A 22373-nucleotide genomic window follows, 5' to 3' on the forward strand; every position below is an offset into this window, starting at 1 on the left:
ATTTTATTGGTCGATAATTGGACCAATCAGAAGCGTTCGCAGGAGAAATTAGTAACTCGAAAAACCTACTAGATGGCGTTGATTACTTTTAAAACGATTTGAATTGTACTACAGTTATCGAACTCACAAAAGCGAGGCTCAAGCAATTTTTAGCGATATCTACGTCAAAATAACGTTTTGTTTTGACTGCGATATCGTTAAAAATAAATTTCACGCGGCTTTTGCTAGTTAAATAATGGTGATGTTTATAAGTCACCAGCGCCATCTAGTTCCAAACCCACTCACTCTCTATGACGTCATAATTCTAACGTTGCTATACTGAGCTTTATGTACATGCTAAAGTTAGGAAAATTTATTAATAATTTTAGAGCAAAAATCGCTGAACAAGAAGTTAGCCTTAGATGAAAACAGTGCTTAGTTTTGTCATCACGATGTTTCAAGCTTAAAGCTGGACTATTTTATTTTTTTAACTTTATTTTTTTTGAGGGCTTCAGTTCCTTAGTCTTTTAGGCCTTATACCAACTAAATATGTAAATCTAATAAATATGATAACGCCTCTCGTGAGGTCAGCAGCAGGCCACGTATTTGTTCACTCATTTTGATTTTAATTTCTCAATATTTCGCCTATGCGTAACAATGAATTGATATGTGCTTGCGTAATTAATCTCTTATACAATTGTCTTGATTCAAAAGTATCTTGCTAGCTTCGCTTAAAAGCCCTAGAAATCTAAGTCTAGATAGCTCAATATTCAGCCGATCCATTCAAGTCAAAGAAGCCCTCATAAAAGTGTTACATCTAGGATATCAAAAAGTTGAAGCTAAGCGTAATCGATGCGCCTTAACGAGAGTAAACCTCGTGTTGAAAAACTAAGCATCACAGTACTAAGCTACGTCTACATTTGGACGAAAAATTTAATTAAATCCCAGCTAGGGTAGGGGCCCAAATGTACAGTCGATCGATTGTCGATTCATCGATATATTACTAATCACTTGCACATCACTAGTGGGTGGAGAGGGGTTGTCTTTCGTCGATGTCGATAAATCTCGTATTGTCCGACCGACATTATGTTAAACGTATTAACTCGACGTTAACCATTGTCGTATGAAAGTAAAAAATCGACAATACTTATTGATTCATCGGCATATTATATCGACAATCGACCGCTCGGGGCAGTCACTACGCCTACTTCACCTGAGGCATGCGCATGCGACTAGTGTTGCGACCAAGGCCAGTGCTGCGATCGGCGCGCGCGCACCATTGCACATGTCTTCCTCACAGAAACACATGTGGCCCGTGCCAGTACTTTCCATCATACACACGTGGTCTACCATGAACAGGTTTATCTGAAGCTGGGAGGTACACGTGCGCCGGACCACTTCGTACGCTGAAATCGAGAAAATATTATGGTTAGTACAAACACCCCGACAGTTACTCACATGACAAATAATCTCTAGCAAAATTAAAAAGACTGAGATGTAAGTAGTTATTGAAACTCTCACTTGAAAATTAAATTGGATTTCCGTATCCCATTTTCCCTCTCCCCATCCTCTGCCCATCTCATCCTCGTTATGCTAGCTTGTCGAAATGCTTTGCGATAGCTTGGCGGAGGATGTTATCAAGGATCGCCTAACTACTTAGCTTAAAAAGTTTTCTACATTTAGAAAATGTTTCTGCTATCTGCTATTCTATTAAGTAGTAACTTGCATTAGTGAATTAAATCTGTTACAGAAGTTATCTTACTGGTGCATAGGAGTCTTTAAATAAATATACAAATGCCGATCATGTGTGGGTTAGTTTAGTTAGACTTTCAAAACTAAGGGTGATAAATGGTTACCCATCAAATTTATGACCGCTACGACCAGTACCATCGACTTTTATTTTAATGTTTTTGTTGCCATAGCAGCAACACAATTACATCACTTTTTATTCGATCATTTTCTCCCCAAATCATTTTAGTAACTCAGTTTAATTATTACATATAGTTCTCAATTATCCAAGTACGGAAACAAGCATTAAATAGAACAAGACCTAGACATAAATAAACAAATAAAATCATAACTAAGAAATAAATTGCTTTAAAACATAACCTCGAAAGTAAATAACATTTTTCAAAAGAAAAACATAACCGATTGCAAATGAAACTACTGAGACAAACTTGATAGAATTTTTATGGGACCAAATGATAGCAACAGATTCCATGTAAAAGATCAAAAAAATCAAAAATCAAAAGATTTTTTATTTCAAGTAGGCCGTTTTCCAGGCACTTTCAAAACGTTAAGGTGATGGCTCTAGTTGCACGGTTCCAAAGTGTCACTCTTATGGAGAAGAACCGGCAAGAAACTCCATAAGTTACTCTTTTTAAAAGTAAATGTATACAATATAATTTTTACAAATATTATGTTTATGCAAGAACAGCGTAAAATAGTAAAATGATAAAAAAATAATAATAAATCCAACAATGGAAAAAAGGTAAATTTTACTGGGGTTTACACTGTTGATGCATTTACAAGGCAAAGGCGAAAAAAAAAAGCAAAATGAATATTTTACATACATCAAATTATATGTAGTCCTAATGAAGATATGAATCAATGAAATTCGTTCATCTAGTCCGAAACTACTCGTATGAGGAAACGAACGAACATAGAAAAATGCCGACCTATTGAGAACCTCCTCCGTTTAGAAGTCGGTTAAAAATAGGTTACAAAAAGACACAGATGCATCTACTCCGATCGGTAAAAACACAGCCGAAGCCTGGCTGTCAGCCAAGTTTTAATAGCCGAATTCTTAATGAACGTTTTGTCATTAGCCCATGTTTACTATTTTCATTATTTAGATAATCTATCAAACTGAAGATTAATTCCGACGTTAATGTTTCCGTAATAAAACAGAAAAGATAATAAATTGCACAATTGTTGCTGTTAAAACTATAATACTTAGAAGTTTGGTGATTCTTTGATTTCATTAGGTGCCCCGGTAGAGTTTGCAACTAGTCGGGCGATCCTGATATAAGCGTGTGAGTAAAACGTTTCAAAATTAAATAATTATTAAGACATCGTTCATAAAAAATAGTCTCTGTTTTTAATGTTTCGTGCCTAAAGGGTAAAGCCGAAAACCGTATTAAGGTTTCAACCTCAAGTTTCGACAAAACATATAAAAAAACATGGGTTTGTGTAACAAATGGTTCAGTTCATTAAATCAATAAAAAGAAAGTCCTTTAACGTATAAAAGCAAGATGAAATAGCCTATGTCGTCCCGCATGGACGGGACCTATACCAAATTTCATGAAAATCGGTACACACTCACATACTTTCCCATCTTCCCTTTTCTTCGTCTTCTCTTTACATATAAAAATGAATTACTATTCGTTAGTCTAGCTAAAACTCGTGAACGGCTGAACCGATTTGGCTAATTTTAGTCTTAAAATATTCCTGACAGTGCAGGGAAGTTTTTAAGACTTTAAACGGTGATAAAACAAGGAAAAGTTGGAAACGAAAAAATTGAGACTTTTTGTAGGCATCATTATCATCGAGTCGATGTCGATGATCGCAATGGAGACAAAATATTAATGTGGACCACCCTCATCACTTAGGGTTATGAAAAATAGATAGAAGCCGATTCTCAGACCTACTGAAGACGCATATAAAGTTTGGCAAAAAACGGTTAGGCCGTTTCGGAGGAGTACGGTAACTAACATTGTGACACTCGAATTTTATATATCAGTACGATACTTACGACTCTTAGAATACCGGACCATCTTCACACAGCACCCGTTACAGGTCTGCAGGGGCGGCTGGTCTCTCGGCAAGGCTGTGTAGTTAAAGGGGTCCTTACACCGCGGGTCCGTCCAACTGTCACATTCGTAGCAGTATATAGTACGGGCTGGAAAAATATGACCAAATATGACTATTGGGTAACATCAGGAATATTCATGTTAGTCAGAATGGTTTTGGTTGATGTTAGACCTAAATCGGAATCTGACCATCGTCTATTGCGGTTGTCGAAGAGAGACGGCATGTATGCTGTGTCTCATTTCCAAAACTGCAACAGTCCTAATAGAGTATTTGATTGGAATTCATCGAAAAATCTGAGCAGTCCGTTAGAGGTTTCCCAAAAATATTGAATACGAGTTTTCACCAAAAAGTTGGGAAGAATAATGTATGGTAGTGGGGGTAAAAACATCACTTGCTAGTAAAAAGCGTACTGGTAAGTGACGTCACACGAGAATTTACTGTATCTCCTTAATTTTTATTTTAAAAATAAAGGCATACATATCCAATATTTTTTGGAAATCTGTCTGACGGACTGAACAGTTTTTTTTTGTCAAATAATCTTTTAGAGATAGTGGTTGGATTCCGATTGGAAAATGACAAACAAAGTTTCCAGGATGAGACATTTTGAGCAGACATTTTAATCTGATGTTTTGTTGTTAGTTAAAATCGGGTTCTTCCTTTCATAGTCGAAACAAGTCGCTTTAGACTGTATTCTCCTAGTGATTACGGCCATCGGCCACGGACAAACTCATGAGGTATTTGGCAAGAGTCGTTGGCCCATTCTGCCATCTTTCATGAAGGGATATTTATGAAGATTTCAAATGGTTAATGTTGATTAATTACTGGGAGACACTTAAGTGTTCCTAAATGATTTTGTGAAGTGTGAGTAAGTTGAAATCGTTGTGTCCAAAATGGATTGTTTGTGGAGAATGGTGGTATGGTAAGTGTTAAAATGTTGTAAGTAGGAAGAGATTTTAAAAACGATTTAATTTAAACGCACGCCATTATAGCCTCGGATAGAAGGATGAAAGAATCACTTCTATAGTTTAAAACTTTAAACTGAAAATGATCCTGTATCTTATTGAAAACAACAAACCTTGAAAGACAAATTATAATTTAACTTTTTGACGTTAACCTTTTTAAGTATCTAAGCCAACTTCTAGCTATTAGGCCTTTAGTATAAGTACTGGCTGAATGGATAATCAATGATTTTCTAGTAATCCTATGTGTTACAAGGACCGTGTTTCCTTGGCACAGTTTGCGTGGCGCCGCGCAAGCCTTGTGATTTTGCATGCGGGCAATAACTATAGGCTTTCGTGACAAGTGATTACAATCAGTTATGTTTTCACGAAGTTATTTTCATTAAAATTGTTGTTGTTTAGGTATTTTTTTGATATGAAATTAGAGTGTTTTAAATTATTTTTTGGTGTGGCCAGTTTGAAAAGTATTGCGTTGACGAGAATTTAGATTTAATTGTCAAAGTGACATTTAAATAAAGACAAAATGCGTTTTTGACGTTAGGTAAACTGGTTTTACAAAATAATGTGGAAATGGTTAAGCTAATTTTGACAAGTCGCTACTTTACAAGGAATTTTACAACGTAACAATGGGAATTGTCAAATACATTGCATAAAAATATTATTAGCTAATGAAAATGTTTTACGAAACGTCTATTATTAGTTTTCGTAATAGAATATTATAAAATTTTATCAAGGGTAGCGTTATTTAAACTAAAAAAAATCACAAAAATCATTTATAAGAATATTTTTTACATGATAAAATAACTTCGTAATAAACGGTTAACTTTTCATTCCAGTTGAACCCACTTACCTACGTAATTTCTTTTTTCCCGCTAAGGAGTTGTTACAAAATATTGCAGTAAACATGCTACCCAGTGATGTGGCTAATTGGTTTATGATCGTACTGCAACCATACAAGTATCGATAATTAGCTGAATTAGGGATGTGACTTGAGTATCGATGACACAATTAAACGTCTTTTTTGGATTTGGATAATCTTATAAAAAGCAATTTGGACAGACATTGTATGACAAATGGGAAATGAAATATCGTGAGAAATATGTTAGGGTTTATAAAATGTTATATTGCATTTGTATTGACAGGAAAAAAGAACTTTAAATGTATGCGAATGACATTTGATTTTGACAAGTGACGTGACCATTTGAGTGATCACCAACTTTTAAGTCTATATCAATATAAAAAGAAAAATATACATTATTTACAAAGCGTCAAAAATACATCTTCATCCCTGCCAAAGTCGGGAAACGTGCCTAGAAGGCTGGCTGCATTGCCACGTTGTATGGCAATGCCAATTCTTTGGGCAAAATATAGACCAGCCTTCAGATCACGTGTAGAGTCGACCAAACGCTTTGCGAGTTCTTTATAAAGAACTCGTGCACCTGGTCCCCATGTCCCGAACGTTTCGACACCAAACGGCTCAAAAATATAATTACCAACAAGGTTATTATATTTCTGCCGTTTTAGGGCTTCCGCGGCTCCAGCAGCAGCGCCCGGCGAGACCGCTGAACTTAGAACATGGGATGGCGCGAGGGTGTCGATGCATGTCGCGTTTCACACCAAAAGCCGACCCAATTTCCATTTACTTTTAAGTTAAAGTGTTATTTTAGGTGGGTTTCTAGTTGCATTTTCATTTAAAATTGAGTACTTGATTTTAAAATTTTTGTCTCTGTTTTAGGTTGATTTTTAGTCAAACCTCATTATGAAAACTGACTTTTTAGAAAAAAAAAGATACACTAAGATTGTTTCCCTTTGTGTAGGTACCTTTATAAATTTAGATCTTTTAAGGATTAATGATTTTCATATTTTTTTAATTCCATGCATAAATTTTCGGCTCACAAAATACTAAAAAAGCAAATCAATCTCAGTTAATTTAAACCTCAGTTTATTAACTAACTGTGGACTCGATCTACTGGAGTGTCAGTACGTGTATTAATCCGTCTGGTTATTTTTATCTCCTCAATCTAATTCTATACTTCGCCTCCCTCCATAGGTATTGATGCTGCGCCCGCGTCACTAAACGACAATCTATTTTAAAACGGTCTTCTTCATAACATTACTTTTATAATTCAGACGAGTTTAATAGGTTTCGGTAGGCGTCAATCTTTCTGTTTTTCTCGTAGCTGTGGTTATGTGGGTAGGTAATATTTTGCGAAGCAATTAAAAATTTTAACCCTATTCTTTGGCAGGTGCTATGATATACAAGATTGGATTTACCTTACGACTTGTTTTCAATCAAGTGTTATAATGAGTCAGTCAAAGATTATTATAATCGACTTCACCAAGGAGGTGATTAAATAATTTACAATTCGACCGTATGTTTATTTGTGAGACCTTTTCTTGGTCATACTGACAGCCTTGTCAGCGCACCTGTACAAGACCTCGGGCTGATTATCAGACAAGCAGTACGCGGAGAGACGCGTTACATTCACTTGAGTCAAAAGTGCTAGAATCTGTATTTGAAACAGTTCTTACAGCTTTCCAGCCTTAGATCTCAACTAGGGAAATGGAAAGCTGTTTCTGCAGGACTGCTTATTACTATCCGATACTAAATTTGAGTTAAGACTGTTATTTGTATGATTACTTAAGATGCTAAATAATGATACCTATTCCTTGAAATGAAACTACTTTACGGATTTTTTCGCGGTTTAATTTTAGTTCCCCACGTTTCGAAACCTTTGCAGGTATCAAAGTAGTTTCATTTCAATGTCTAACATTCGCGTAAACCTAAGAAACCACTATGATACCTATTCCGTCTAAATCATCTGAATTCTCCAGATATCGCATCATCAACTTAGCCTTTTAGCCTTATAGTTCCTGATATCTATCTATATTTATTTAATAACCCTCGCTTTCTTCACCTTCTCGCCCTCTATTCAAGACAACAGTTCAATACCCTCAATTGAACTGATTACCAAGGTCATCAGGTCGTCTCCATCCACCGTGACTTCTTAGTCTTCACCTTAATGTTTTGTATCACGCGATCTACGCTAAATTTGTGCCACTGCATGAATTAGCGCTAGTGTTGGATTCTGGAATTGGTTTTTGCTTCTCAATTCGATTGGATTGGAAAATACCAATGAATTCAAATAAAAACTTCTTATGACATGTTCATGAAAAAATAAAAATAAAAAATCGATTCGTCCAGTCCGAAGTTCTGTTACAAATATACATATACTGGCGAATTCAGAAGCTTGAGAAATAGGTTTTATTGGAAGCCTACGAGTACGATGCTGGTGAAGAAGTGAGATGCCGCTATCAGTGTATTGTGCTGTCCTACTTCCTCATTGAGCAGTATCTCATACTGTCTAGGAATACTGAACAAATAGCACTATTTAAAGGCAGTACCTCTCATGCCCCCCCCCCCTACTGTTTAATAAGTCTAGGTGGCAGAGAGGAACTGGCGGTATTTTTGTAATAATTTAGTCTGTGATAATGAAATAATGATATAAATAATGTAGTTTTTTGTAAATGGCGTGCTTGAGCATATGATTTGAATATACTTTGTGTTGTGTAATTGTAAAAATTAAATGACTATGTATGAAATAAAGTGTTAATTATAAGTGTGTAGGTACTTTATGATGGTACAACGTGTTAAATAATGATATTGTCTTAACATGATTGTGCCCTGAATACTTACTTTAGCAGGGCCATAATAGTATATTATAACTAAAATTCTGTTGGAACAAATATTAAAACTAGTCATTAATAGATAACGTCAAGTTTAGGCTATTGACAAGGGATCAACGCATGTATCCCTCTGTGTGAAGTAACCGAGCAACCTTCAAAACGCACTATACGGGGTCCCAATTCCGCTATTTACAATAGCCAATGAAAGAATGGCAATTAGATTACATTTCAAACAATTATCTCAAGCATTTTGCTAACACAATAATTGGAAATTCAGTATGGGACGGACCACTCACGGTCAATACAATGAATTAAGAGAAGAAGAATAGTTTTAAATTAAATCCAATTGCCATTCATTCATCATCCATTGTTAATAGCGGAATTAGGGCCTAGGTTGGTTGGTATAGAGGTAGGTATCGCTTGTGGACTTCAAACAGAGGGTGTCGAAGACTTGCATCCCCTTATGTTGAAAAGCCTTAGTTATAAAAACACCATTTAATAAGATTAGCATTGAAGCAACGCTTAAGTGCGTACACAGAAAGATATCAATATTTAATAGCCCATTTAATTACTTATAAAAAATTAGATTTTTTTGCTTCAACTTTATACATTGGTACCAATGAATACCAAATTCAATCAACGGTACGAAAGTTTTTAAAAATTACATCCAATTTCCAATTGTCATCCAATTTTGAAACCAATGCGTTTTTCTTTTCCCTTATGTTGGATATATCATTGGGGCCAATGTGTTAAGTTGAAACAAGGAAACTTTAAACCATTCATGATGCTAAGCTGGCCTAAGCTTAGCTATTTTCACTCCAGTCGCCATATTGTATAATATATGCAAAGGTACACACATACACACACTGCAGAATAAACTCGTTCTTATCTAACAACTTGTGCATATGCTAATTAACTGTTTTAAGCTCTCGAGCAAAGCTGCATGCATAAAAATTAAAATTAAAACAACTATTTTACTATTTACTATATTATTCGAAAGAATATTTATGAAAACACAGCTTGGAAGATTAAAAAAAATCGAATGGCGAAAGTGACAGTTTTTTTTTTCTTCGTGTAAAAGAATGTAATTGAGTTTTCATACAGCCAACCTAGTCTAAGGTTTTTGGTTTTGAACCTTGTTGGTTGTTTTTCTTTTTGTGGATTTTTGTTAAGATGTAAGCATAAGCGATCGGCGAGTGTAAAATGGCTTTTATTAGCTTTTCCTTTGATTTGTCAAAAGCCTAAAAGCTGTTAGTCTTTGTGTAAAAATAAAGAAAAAGAAACAGTACTTACTCTGGCATTCCGCCTGTACAAGGGGGCTGAGACTTAGAGCCCATAATGCTGAAAATCCATGCTTGAATTAGTAAAAAGAAAAAACATAGAAAAAAAGAAAACCTCTACACAGTTATCTAAATAGAAGGAGGTACACAGTAAAAATATCCTGCAAATAACTGTAATAATAAAATAAAAATAACACGAGAATACATTGTGAAAATAGGCTGGCAGAATAAAAAACAAAGAAGTTAGTCAACATTTTTGAGGTTAAATTTCTGTATGACATTTTCTTATTTCATGAATAAAAAACATAAATTTTAATGGCTGTTATGTTATTCTGTTGGGAAAATAAAAAACACAATCAGTTATTCACAGGATACGAAATGTTTGAGTGTTATTTTTTTTTATTATATTTGTAATTTTTAGAAATGTTATTCGACTATCGTGGCTAATATAGTTATCATGCAATTATTGCATTCCCCAACATTGAAACACGCATTCCTGTGGGCACTCAAACACAATACACTTATAGTGTTGCGAAAATATCGATATTTTACGTCAGTGTGTATTTTTATCGATAACACCGTCACATCACTAGTTTCTACATTTGATATGCAATTGAACTACATTCACTCTTTAAACAAAATAAAAAGCTCAAGGTTGTTTAAAAAACTATCAAGGTAAATTTATTTTAGAACTACACAAATAAGTAGGTAATTATTAAAAGCCAAAAGGTATCTAATTCTCCTAACATTTTATATCATCTAATTCTATCTATACTTAAGTTAAAATCTTCACGATAAACGAGCATTTAATCCAACATTCGCCAACCAATAGTGACGTACCAAAATATCGATATTTCCGCGCCACACACGACACATATCTAACAACTATGATACAACACTGTGACATATGACATTTAGTGTCAACTGCCAGACACCGACGCTTATTACCCGTTCGTATGCAGGAGTTTGACTTCACTTGGTCGACACCGAACCAGGACATCAGCAAGACTGGAAAGATATTTAATAGTTTATTTATTATGACTTTGACAGGTACGACGCCATCTTTGTTTTGCTGTCAATTTGATACAGGTTGCTGGAAAATGTGATTAATATTACGAAATGCTTTGCAACAGTAAAGTGTATTTTTATAGTTATATTTTAATTACACTATGTCATACTTAAATTATATTTAACCGGTTTATTTATGAGTGTTTAAGGGTATTGCCCGACTAGTTTCAGACCCAACCGGATACCTTAAACATGAGCTGACGCGGCGGAGGTTGATTCGAACTCTTCAACTCGCGACCTCAAGGAATCCGATTGGGTCCACAACTGGTCGGGAGATCCCGATTAATATTCATGAATAAACCCTTCTTAATCATTAATATGTCTCATAAAAGTAATTATAAGTAAGAAATATAAATTCTTGCTTTGTGTTACTTTGGGCCCCGCATCTTTTGCAACTCCTCGATTTTTCACAAAACCTCAGACTAATTGCATATAGGTATATATTTCATTTCGCTTGCTCATGTATCCAATGTGGACAAACCCGCGTTAATAACCTAAATCACATAATAAACAGAAGTCTGGCAAGAAATAGCGTAAATTGGCACATCAAGTCTATTTATTAACGTATGACGTAGACACCTTGTTTTATATAGAAAGACATGTATTTAAGGACGCATTTGTGTATCAATATAATATAATATGTTCCAGATTTTGGTATTTAATAAAATACAAGATGTTACTCTCGGCCTGGTTAGCTTGTATGTCGGCTATGGCTGCAAAGATATTACTTGTCATAAATGCAATCGGATAAAAGAAGTATGTGTCTACCCAAGGTATCAGCGATCTGCAAACTTAATTTTATCGTGTTTATATCTTAGGCTGGATGAGTTTCGGGGGGCCACATTCGGTGCTATGGATGTGGTCCCAATATTAGGCAAGGAGACCGACGCTCTTTACACGTCAGCCTCTACATGACAAGAGAAAGTGACCCACCGGCCCACACTACTGGCAGATGGAAGCCCGCGGTCGGTACATGAAGGATTGCAACGCATTGCCATACACCGACACAAAAGCGCGGATGTCGTAGAACGGCGGTTCAGGTTTAGTCAGTAAGAGTCTGACACCACACATTTCCTTCCCTGAGGGAGTGGCTGTCCATGAGGATTCTCCTGCCTTGAGGATAGATAGAAGGAAGTTCTGAAGCAGGTAAATATTTCCGAACTTACATGTCAGCACCTTATAACGAGATCGATTAAGTAGTTTCTGACTTAATTATTGGCTAATTACGTCGCCGCCTTCGCGGACGAAATTTAAAACTTAAATACCTATAACCCTACCTAATCTTTTACCAAGGTAACGTATTTAGTTACCAATGCGTGGATAGATTGACCCCGATATCACTTACAGTGGTATTTGCTATGCCTAACTATACCACTCGTCTATCCGTTTAGTCCCGATAGTCCAGTCGTTATAGCTATTGTAGTATTGTTTTAACATCGACAAGTGACTGAACCAGCTTTTGTTTTACCTCCCTAGCTTTCACAATGAGATAAGCAGAGATGACAACAAGTATTGTAGATAGCAACAGTCGTGAGAATGATTCATTATTAAATGATGTAACGGTTTACTCACGCATATTTATCGGGGTAGCCCGACTAGTTCGACTCGCGATCCCGCCGCGTCTGCTCATGATTAAGGACTCCGGTTGGGTCCGAAACTAGTCGGGCTACCCCGATAAATACGCGTGAGTAAACCGTTACATCATTTAATAAGTATTGTAACACTGAATACCAATGGAAAATGATCCCACGGGGACATCAAATCGCGATAAAACTAACCTACAATTTAATCCAGGTTATCCTTATCCTTACTAATATTATAAATGTCAAAGTAACTCTGTCAGCTGTCTGTCTGTCTGTTACGCTTTCACGTCTAAACCACTGAACTGATTTTAATGAAATTTGGTACAGTAATAGAGTTGACCTTGAGAAAGAACATAGGATAGTTTTTATCCCGGACTTTTGAAGATTTCTCTTGGAAATGCGATATAACCGACCTCGACGCGGGCGAAGCCGCGGGCGAAAAGCTAGTAAACTATATGTGTACCAAGTTTCGTCTATATCCTTTCAGTGGTTTTGCCATGAAAGAGGGACAAACATCCATACATACAAACGCGTTTGCAATTTTAGTAGGATATTAAAATGTCAGGTCTTATACAAATACCTGTTACTAGGATAGAGAGGTACCTACATTAGCCTCTCTATAAAACATAGCATTATAATGTCAAAGACTAAAGTTTCGCGATTAAAAGGGAAATAGGCCACTTTTTCTTGAAATAAAAACAAAAGTCCACGCCGCGCGCCGGCTTGTCGCGGAGTCTTTGCGAAGGCAATAAAAGAACTAGAGGCAGTTAGCGTTGGAAAATCGTTAGTCTTTAAACAGCTGTCTTGTTGTTATAAGGGTACATTCACATACTTTAAACATGGATAGACGCAAAACGTTTGTCAAATTTCGTCTACAATATTTTTTGAGGTGACGTAAAGTAAGTTAAAAACTACATAAGTACTCTGTGTGCTGAGAGTGCTCTTTAAATAAGGAATAAATGTAAATTTCTTATCAATCGTAATTATTCAATAATATTGTTTTAACAACAAAAAAAATCAGACGACTTCAAATAAAAAACTACTTAGCCAAACTTAATGAACTTTTTTTGTGGGGTGAAATGACAGCTATTTGACGTTAAATGAAGAATTAACAAATTCGGTTTATCCAAGTCATCTGAAGTTTTGACGAAACAAACAAAATACAGGTGAATTGGGAACCACCTCTTTTTTCAAGTCGGTTCAAAAAATAATTATCAAAACCTGTCAAAATAAATGTGAATCGGACACTGGGGGTTTGCGTTGACAAATCGGTTAATATGTTCGAGAGCTATGATACCACATAAACACACGTCAAAGTAACACCCCTCTTTATACTCCAGTGGTTAAAATAAATTTACATACAATAAATGTTTGAGATTTTACAAACAAGATAACTATGTATGAACCGATTTCGACCAGGATTGCCCAAATATTGTGTCCCAGGGGGAATCATGCCTGAACCACGTTTCGGTATAGCCGCAGGCGCTCATGTATTTCATAACTACTTACATATGTACTCTTTAGACGTAAGATTATTATGTACTAGCTGTTGCCTGCGACTTCGTCCGCATGGTTAGAAGATATAAGTCATGATTTATACCTACCCTGTTTTTTCCACATTTTCCATTGTATCTTCGCTCCTATTAGTCGCAGCGTGATGGTATATAGCCTAAAACCTTCCTCGACGAATGGTCTATTCAACAGAAAATATTTTTTTCAATTTGAACCAGTAGTTCCTGAGATTAGCGCGTTCAAACAAACAAACTTTTCAGCTTTATATATTAAAGTATTAGTATGGAGTATAGATGTGTAGTATGTACATATACCTATGTTATTAGCCGACATAAAGAAGTAGGAGGGTTTTCAGGTATTTTATTTTTATGTTTGTTACTTCATAACCTCGGACTGGATGAATAGATTTTGTTGATTCGTATTTCATTTAACGTCAAACAGCTGTCATTTGGTTCTATAAAGTTTCATCAAGTTTGGCTCAGTATTTTAGATATGAATTCGGTTGTATCGTTCTTAAAAAAATTATGGTTATAAATGAACAACATAAATGTAAAGATGGAGTTGCAGTTTTATGCATGGATTTTGTATGCACGATATATATAATATAGGTACAACTCTAACGCAGGTAAAGTAAAAATGTGTCCTTTTCAATGTTTTATGTACTTTATTAATTATTCTAATACTCTGACAAACGGTGAAGGAAAATATCGTGAGGAAACCTGAATACCAAATATTGGAATTTGAAAACGGTTTTTTTTTCACCTTATCTAATTAGATTTTTTAATTAAAATTACTTTCGCAGATTCGCGCTTGAGTAAACCGTTTATCATTAAAAATTTCCTTATTATTCCGTCTTTCTTTTAACTATCTCCATCATTAGTATAAATAGGCCTTTACAATGAATTTCGACACAGTATTTTCCATGCGTTTGATGTGTATAAACATTGGCTCACATCTCATCATCAAATGTTACTAAAATAACGTGCACAGCGTAAAAGAGTTGTAAAAATCCTAATTACGAATGAAACGAGTTGATTAATTCCCTGTGTACGTCTTTGTAGTATATTATTGTAGACTGGGGTATATTTCATTGAGTTAACTATGTAGATACTAGCTGTTGCCCGCGACTTCGTCCGCGTGGTTAGAAGATATAAGTTATAATTTATACCTGCCTTCTATCTATCTTGTAGGATTTAGTCAGCGTTTGCAATGTAAGCGCAAAAAATGTGTTCTTTTACGACCTCACATTAGAAACCTCAAAAATTGTAGCCTATGTGTTATTCTGATGTATAAGCTATATTGTGGTAAAGTTTCATTCAAATCCATTCAGTAGTTTTTACGTGAAAGAGTAACAAACATCCATACATCCATACTTACAAACTTTCGCCTTTATAATAGTAGTAGGATTTCTATGAGAGAATAAAATAATAACTGGGCAAGCGAGAGTTGGACTCGACGCTGAGAATTCCGTACAAGAAGGTTAAAGGAAAAACAAATCGGTGATAATCAATTTTTAATTTGTCATCTCACAATTTTTGGTCGATCTCTATTTTTGGTATTTGTTGTTATACCACGGTTAATGAGATACACTGTACATGGTGTAGGACGGACAGACGAACAGACAGACAGACAGCGGTACCTCAATCACCTCAAAGTTCAGTTTTTACCGATTGGGCATGGAAACAAAAATTCCGCCCAAAGACCATATTATGATGTGTAAAGGATAGATTATAAACAAGATGTGAATGATTTTTAACAAAAAATCCTTTTCAGTAACATAAAACAGTATAGAAACGGTCGTGCTGAAAAACCTCCTTTCTTAGAAGTCGGATAAAAAATAGAAAATTAACTCCTACCACCAATTTTAAATGGCTCAACCGGTTATTATGAACACTCGCACATATTTCAACATTTAATACTAAACTTAGTAAATGAAAATATAGCCCAATCCAATCAAGCTATGATGTGACAGAACGAGAGATGTCAATCTTATAACATCCCTCTTTTTGGGCCGAGGTTAAAAATATTGTCAGAAATACTTCACAAATTAAATCAACTCTCTATTATTCCATTACCTACAAACAATTCAAAAACACGCCCATCATTTTCTAAGCCTAACTAACAACAACTTGACCTGACCTACTGCCGAGCACTGACCTCCAAGAGTTCACTCCGGAAATAGAACCTAGGACAGAAGCCGCAAATAGATCACTTACTCAACATACGTATAGTTTGTCAAATGTGGAGGTGTTTTAGTATTTAAAACTTTTATTAATAAATACTTATTCTGTGACTTTGAAATGAAATGAAACTACTTTTACGGATTTTATCGCGGTTTAATTTTTGATTTTAGTTCCCGACGTTTCGACTCCTTTGCAGGTATCATGGTCACGAGCAGACTGAGATGGTGTTCGTCTTGATAGAAGATGTTGCTCGTTCTACCTTCATATTTTTAATTAATTATTTGTGGTCTTTGTTTGAATAAATAGACAGTGTAGCTTTAGTAATAGGGTTCCGTAAAGTTTTTGCCCCTTTGGTACGCAACCCTAAAAATCTTGTTGTCTACATGTGATAGAGGCCTTACTCTATGAAAAATTCTGTTTTAGTATAATTCTTTGATTTTTTTCTCGTCCGTGATATTTTTTTAAGCTAAATTAATAAAAGCCGTAATTATTTTACGGCTTTTATTAATTTAGCTATTTCACGATGTTTTTGCATACAAAAATATTGTTGGTATATCTTTAATTTTTATAGAGTAACTTTTACAATTTATTACCTGTTCTTCTCCATATGAATGAAATTTTAAACGTTTTAAAAGACCACCTAGAAACAAGAACTTTTGATTTTGATTTTAAATATAATAATGAAACGGGAACAGGATCTTATTTGAAGGTTAAAATACACAAGACAGCAGTTTGTAACACTGACTACTAATAAAGAAGTTTTAAAATATGAAGGGCCTTTGTCATTCGATAACACTGAATAATGGTAAAGGAAAAGAAAAAAGAAAGCCTTTTAAAACTAAATTCATAGGAGGTACTAAATTCATAGATACGAATTATCAAAGAAATAAATGAAGACACAGCGAATTGCTTTTAAATGGAATTTGACGGGTTCAACAGTTACATAAAAAGGTTGTATATTCGGCAATATAATCCTTATTTTAATACTAAAAAAAGGTTAACAATCTTGTGGCGTCTCTTTGTCAAAAAAAACTCAGTTTAAAACGTGCCTAAAAACAAATGAGAAATAACGGTAATTGTAATACAGCACTTAAATTTATATAGGCGTTTATTTATTGAATATGTTATTAACTGATCGCCCGACTAGTTTCAGACCCAACCGGAGTCTATAAGAAGATGAAGAAGATATGATTGTATGAGAAGACCAAGATTGTTTACAATTTTCACATCCCTAAAAAATGGAAAATAAATGCAAGCATTTGCCAAATTGGTCAAATAAATATTAAGCAATGAAAACCGAACTTTTATATTCCACTACTTAAATATTTACATAAATCGCTGAAAATCCAGCTTCGGGCCAAATTTTGGAACCACTAGACTGAAATACAGGACAGGAGAAATTTATGAGGCTGGAATCGACATTAGTATCGCACTCATGTAGGTCAAACTTAGGCTTTAAAAGTAGTACGCAAGTATTATAGACAGCCAACTATACGTGGTGACCTAGAGACTGGAGCCAAATGTGTAAACCTATAATTTTTAGGTTAGGAAGACCAGAAAACAGAAATAAGTCAGTCTACAGTTCGTGAGATACAAATTGGTGACAGGCGGAGGGATAGACAGCAATGAGGCATCGATGGCCAAGACTCTGTTTTCAATACTGTTCCCTTTAGGTACGGAATCCTAAAAATTTTAAGAAAATTGTCTTCTTTTAATGTCAATTGATTTGACACTGGTCCAGGAACAATAAAATTTAAAAAGATCTGAGTAGTGAGTTTACTATACCGTATGACCTAGTTTTAATACTCGTACAGGGCTTCAATTTTGCTAATTACAACACGCCGATGAATGAATGACAATGGGATTAAATTAGAAACTATTTATAAGACAATAATTGGAAATTAAATGTATTGAAAGCGAGTATTCTGCCCCGTACTGCATTTCCAAATAGTGTGGTGGACAAATGCTTAGAATGTTTAATCCAATTGTCATTCATGAATCGGCCATTGTAAATAGCAGAGTTGGGGCCCAGATCTTTAGCTGCTATGTCTGCTATGAGTATGGTTTCTTGCAGCTGCAGAAAAGGACAGGGTACTACATGATTCAGGGTGGAGACACTACCCTGCGGTGCGATTCTTGTAAGAGAGATCTTAATAAACTGAACGAGCTTTGAGTTTTAACGTGAATACAGGGCTCAGCGGGTAAATGATGATTTTCAAATATCATCTTATCCTTTTCCCAACTATGTTGTGGTCGGCTTCCAGTCTAACTGAATGCAGCTAAGTACCAGCGTTTTACAAGGAGCGACTGCCTATCAGACCTCCTCAACCCAGTTACCTAGGCAACACGATACCCCTTAGTTAGACTTTCTAGCTTCTGACTACCTGTGACGACTGTCAAAGATGTAGGACCCACAATTAAACATGCCTTCCGAAACACGAGGAAACTCGAAACGGCATAGATGGTCACCCATCCCCGGACCGACCGTATCAACTGTAGTACTTAACCTGTGATCGATCAACTTGTTAAATTGTAGTTTAGCCACAAGCTTGTATGATTTTTTAAATAAGTAGTATTAAGTAATTGTTGGCGGTCTGTGGAAGAGGGACAACGCTCTACGCCAGTTAGTGCGCTGTTTCGCTTCCACAAACATTATAATATTTCATTAAGACATGGCATTACATCATTATGATAATTTTATAAAAAAATATTTTTTGTCTCACCTGGCACAGGAAATATCCAGCGCATTTTTTCTCTTTTCTTCCTTCCTTTTTGAACTGTATTTCAGCTGAACTCTTTTTCCATTTCCACTTTGACTATAACCTCATTATATTATTAAGCGTATGGCGTTACAACTAAATGTGTTTGAAACAAAAGAGTACAATATTAATGTCCGTTGCTAGTGAAATTTAAAAAATCATTATGTCAAGGGATTTTTTTTCTGGCAGTGTTTTGTTACGTCATTCTGCAATCGAGTGACATTGTAAAAATAAAAAAAAGGTTATGATTTGTCAAAATAAGGATTATAAATCAAAGTTTTGATACCTACCTAATTATTCTTAGTTGTATAAAATTTTTGATTTGTTTTATAAATTTAAACAATAATAAGCGTTGTTTTCTTTTTATTTATTTAAATATTTCAGTGTCTTTATTTTATATATTTTTCTCGGTTTTTATATTTGCGTAGTTTCACTAAAAGAGATTTTTGTTAATAATTAATGCTCATTAAAGCTTTGTCTAATCGTAAGATAATTTCGTTGTTTTGTTATATTTCTTTTCTAGCAATTTAACTGCACTTCACAAGAAAAACAAATTATATATATATTTTTTGATTTTATATAAATATTTTTTGACATAAGTAGGAAATTTATTGAAAACCAGATATAACATTATTATAACTAAGTACCTAAATAAATCCCAAGAGTATTTTTTATTGTGACGTAACTAAAACCTGTACACTTTGCACATTATTCGTTTTCTTACTATAATATAATATCTACATGTAAACATTGGGTAAATCTAAACCAGTACGAAAAATAATAAAAAAATGTTTTACTTCATTGCCAGTACCGTACATGTCAACGCCATCTATCGAAAAAAAACCAAGACATAACTATTTTGTTTTTTTTATTCACGCAACTGCAGATAACATTCATTCTTGCTAATAATTTTAAATTATTCCAATCACAAAATGGCGGGAATAAAAGTAATTTATTGTCATTTGAATGTTATTGTGACTTAATGGCACTGCGGTGTTTTAATAACGCACAATTTATTATGTCTGAGTCTAGGTTAGTTGGTTATATTCATGATATTTGCGTCTACGATGGGATTATGATAATTTTGGTTTTTGCCGCAGTGTTATACGACATTAGTGCGTTAAATACAGAAACATGAAAAAATCGTAACACAGCACGCGGGCACAATGCGCGGACATTATTGATTTTACCGTACCGCTACATTCCATAAGATTATTATTTACCAAAAACACTTTTATATTTATCATTTAATCGGAACACATTATCATTTATTTTATTGAGTGCAACTGACACTGGAATAATAGACGTTGCTTTTGTAACCACAATAAAAAAGAAACAATTCTGTCAAACTATTTTTTTAGTTAGATTTCTTTTCCACCACGTTTTTAAACCAAAGAAATATTAATTTAATTTATTATATTCACCTATATATTACCTACCGAAGAACATGATTCGTTTATATAAAAAAAATAAACACTTATCACTGTTACCTATAAAACTTGTGTTATAAATATGTTTTAATCATAATTAAATGTGTGATTTTTGTATTATTCTAATTTTTATAACGTTATGCGTGAATGCAGTGATATTAAGCCCATTTTACGAGGCACCGACTCGACAGCGCGCGCCCGACACACTGCCGAGGTGCGGTGCTGCCAGCCTTCGCACAAAGTTACGCAATATTCGGACGAGAAAAAAATAAAATTAATACTTATTTATGCGTATTTTCTTCTTAAATTCCGTAAAATAATCCTTCAACTAAAAAATTAGGAACATAATCGCTAGTTAACAATTTTTGTTCGTTGTACACGCAATGTTGCGTCTAGAATGACGCATAGCGTTTAATTATTCTATTAATGCATAATTTCTGTGGGTGGGGACATTGTTTTGTTGCTTGAAGACGGCCTGCAATGTTCCGACATAGTTTAACATTTAACGTTGTTCTAGGAGTTTCAAGAACGTTTTAAGTTATTAATCTGTATTTGAACTAAGCTTATATTTACTTAAAGTGAATGTTTATTTCTATCATGGCTTTAACTTGATAACGAATTAACCTATTGCGTTAATCGTTCTATAAATATTTTTATTACTTTGTAAAAGGATTTCAAACAAAGAATAATGAAGATAATATTCGATTAAAATGGTATTTTACCAAAAAGAGAACAACTTACGTATGTGAAACCGTTAGTGCACAACTTGTAACTAACAATTTCTTTATTCTTATCAGAATGTAGTTAATAAGTATTTGTACTGTATATGTCGACCTTATGACACGGCATACTGCCATTAGGTCATAAGCCAACACTGATAGCTATTTATAAGCACTAAGTTATTACTCGCTACGACTAATTAACGGATAGTGTATTAGTGTTTACGAGAACATATTCGTGGAATAAGTTCTATCAATATTGATTTGGATCGCCATTTAAATATTAAATATTATTGGATTGATATGTTATTGAGCGATTTTTTTTCATTTGTTCAATATAATAGGTACACAAAGGCTGGTTGTACGGAAACCTAAGTGTCACAGGTCTGAATCTTTAAAAAGTTTATATTTTACGTAAGATCAATCGTTAGTCTCTACGTACTTACCGATATCAGCTATCTTTTGAATTACTAGTGTCAGTAGTTGTAATTCTCAATAAGTCTCGACAACGGCAGAATCGTTTTTGACGGAAAGCGGTACAGCTTTGAAAATGAGGCAATTGACTAGAACTTGAATTTCAGGTACAGGAGACATATTCATTTGTTTTTACAGCAGTTACTCGTAATTTTCGGAAAGACGTGTTTTCTCAATAATATTCATATCTTAATATCAACTAACCCAAGAAAACAAAAACGTATTTTTTCCCGCACCAAGTTTATGTTTTCCCAACTTTAGGGGAATATGTCTTAGCGTGGCAACTCAGCCATTCCGGCATTGGGTCTCTGTTACTGCTATGCGGAAAACGGCAAACGTTCACATTTTACGTTTAGAAGATTTTCTTATTGGAAAGTATTGTTTAAACAAGGACTAAGATACTATTCAGCAAAACAAGAAATCTTGAGAAATAAGCGTAAACAAAAAAACAAAATTATTTTAGATTTTTATCAAATTGAACCTAAAAATATTAATTACAATAATAGGCCTAAAACAAATTTAATCACACGAATCCTGCTTATGAATTTATTTATTCATATAACTTCAGGAATACTAGAATTAAATATTAACCAACAAACGCACTAAATCTTAGCGTAGTTTTGAAGATTTACATACCTTGAGGATAGCGCCATCTATCGGAAGTTAACATAACTACGTTTCGCTAAACTGTTGTTGACGTTCAGTCGTATGCCTGTTGCTTTCAACCTTGGATACACAGGGGTGTAAATTACATCCTTTTAAGGGTATATTTCTACAGATGGCATTATAGTAAATTTTAAAACCCGGTTCGACGCGAAAAAGTTAACACTCGTGTTGTTTATGGTGACATCACTGACAATCAGACACTTTTTGGGCGGGAATATTACCTATTGTGTGTAAGTATAAAATTGACGATTATTGGAAAGT

At 34.6% G+C, this 22373-nt stretch overlaps 1 protein-coding gene across 5 annotated transcripts; it reads right to left on the reverse strand.

The window, feature by feature from the left end:
• Window positions 1–475: 475 nt before the first annotated feature.
• Window positions 476–20805, reverse strand: LOC113500036 (protein quiver). Of its 5 annotated transcripts, none has more exons than XM_026880686.1 (6): window positions 20314–20529; window positions 18788–18919; window positions 10667–10726; window positions 9732–9779; window positions 3734–3880; window positions 476–1385 (listed from the first exon to the last, which is right to left on the reverse strand). In XM_026880686.1, exons 2-6 carry the CDS (start codon window positions 18810–18812, stop codon window positions 1189–1191), a joined length of 477 nt encoding a protein of 158 aa, XP_026736487.1. In that variant the 5' UTR covers window positions 18813–18919; window positions 20314–20529; the 3' UTR covers window positions 476–1188. The 5 variants fall into 5 exon arrangements, with proteins under 5 accessions (XP_026736487.1, XP_026736486.1, XP_026736484.1 ...); XM_026880685.1 differs by having other exon boundaries at window positions 20263–20529; XM_026880683.1 differs by having other exon boundaries at window positions 20248–20529.
• Between the last annotated feature and the right edge of the window lie 1568 nt (window positions 20806–22373).

Source organism: Trichoplusia ni, chromosome 13, assembly GCF_003590095.1.
Source record: "Trichoplusia ni isolate ovarian cell line Hi5 chromosome 13, tn1, whole genome shotgun sequence".
NCBI lineage: Eukaryota > Metazoa > Arthropoda > Insecta > Lepidoptera > Noctuidae > Trichoplusia > Trichoplusia ni.

Excerpts from the sequence above, each read along its gene's own strand:
- LOC113500036 (XM_026880686.1), bottom strand. The coding sequence starts at position 18,812 with ATGCGCTGGATATTTCCTGTGCCAG. Across the intron at positions 9,780-10,666 it reads AAACTCCTGCATACGAACGG|CATTATGGGCTCTAAGTCTC; the intron begins GTAATAAGCGTC and ends ATGGATTTTCAG. Across the intron at positions 3,881-9,731 it reads TGTACAGGCGGAATGCCAGA|CCCGTACTATATACTGCTAC; the intron begins GTAAGTACTGTT and ends ATATTTTTCCAG.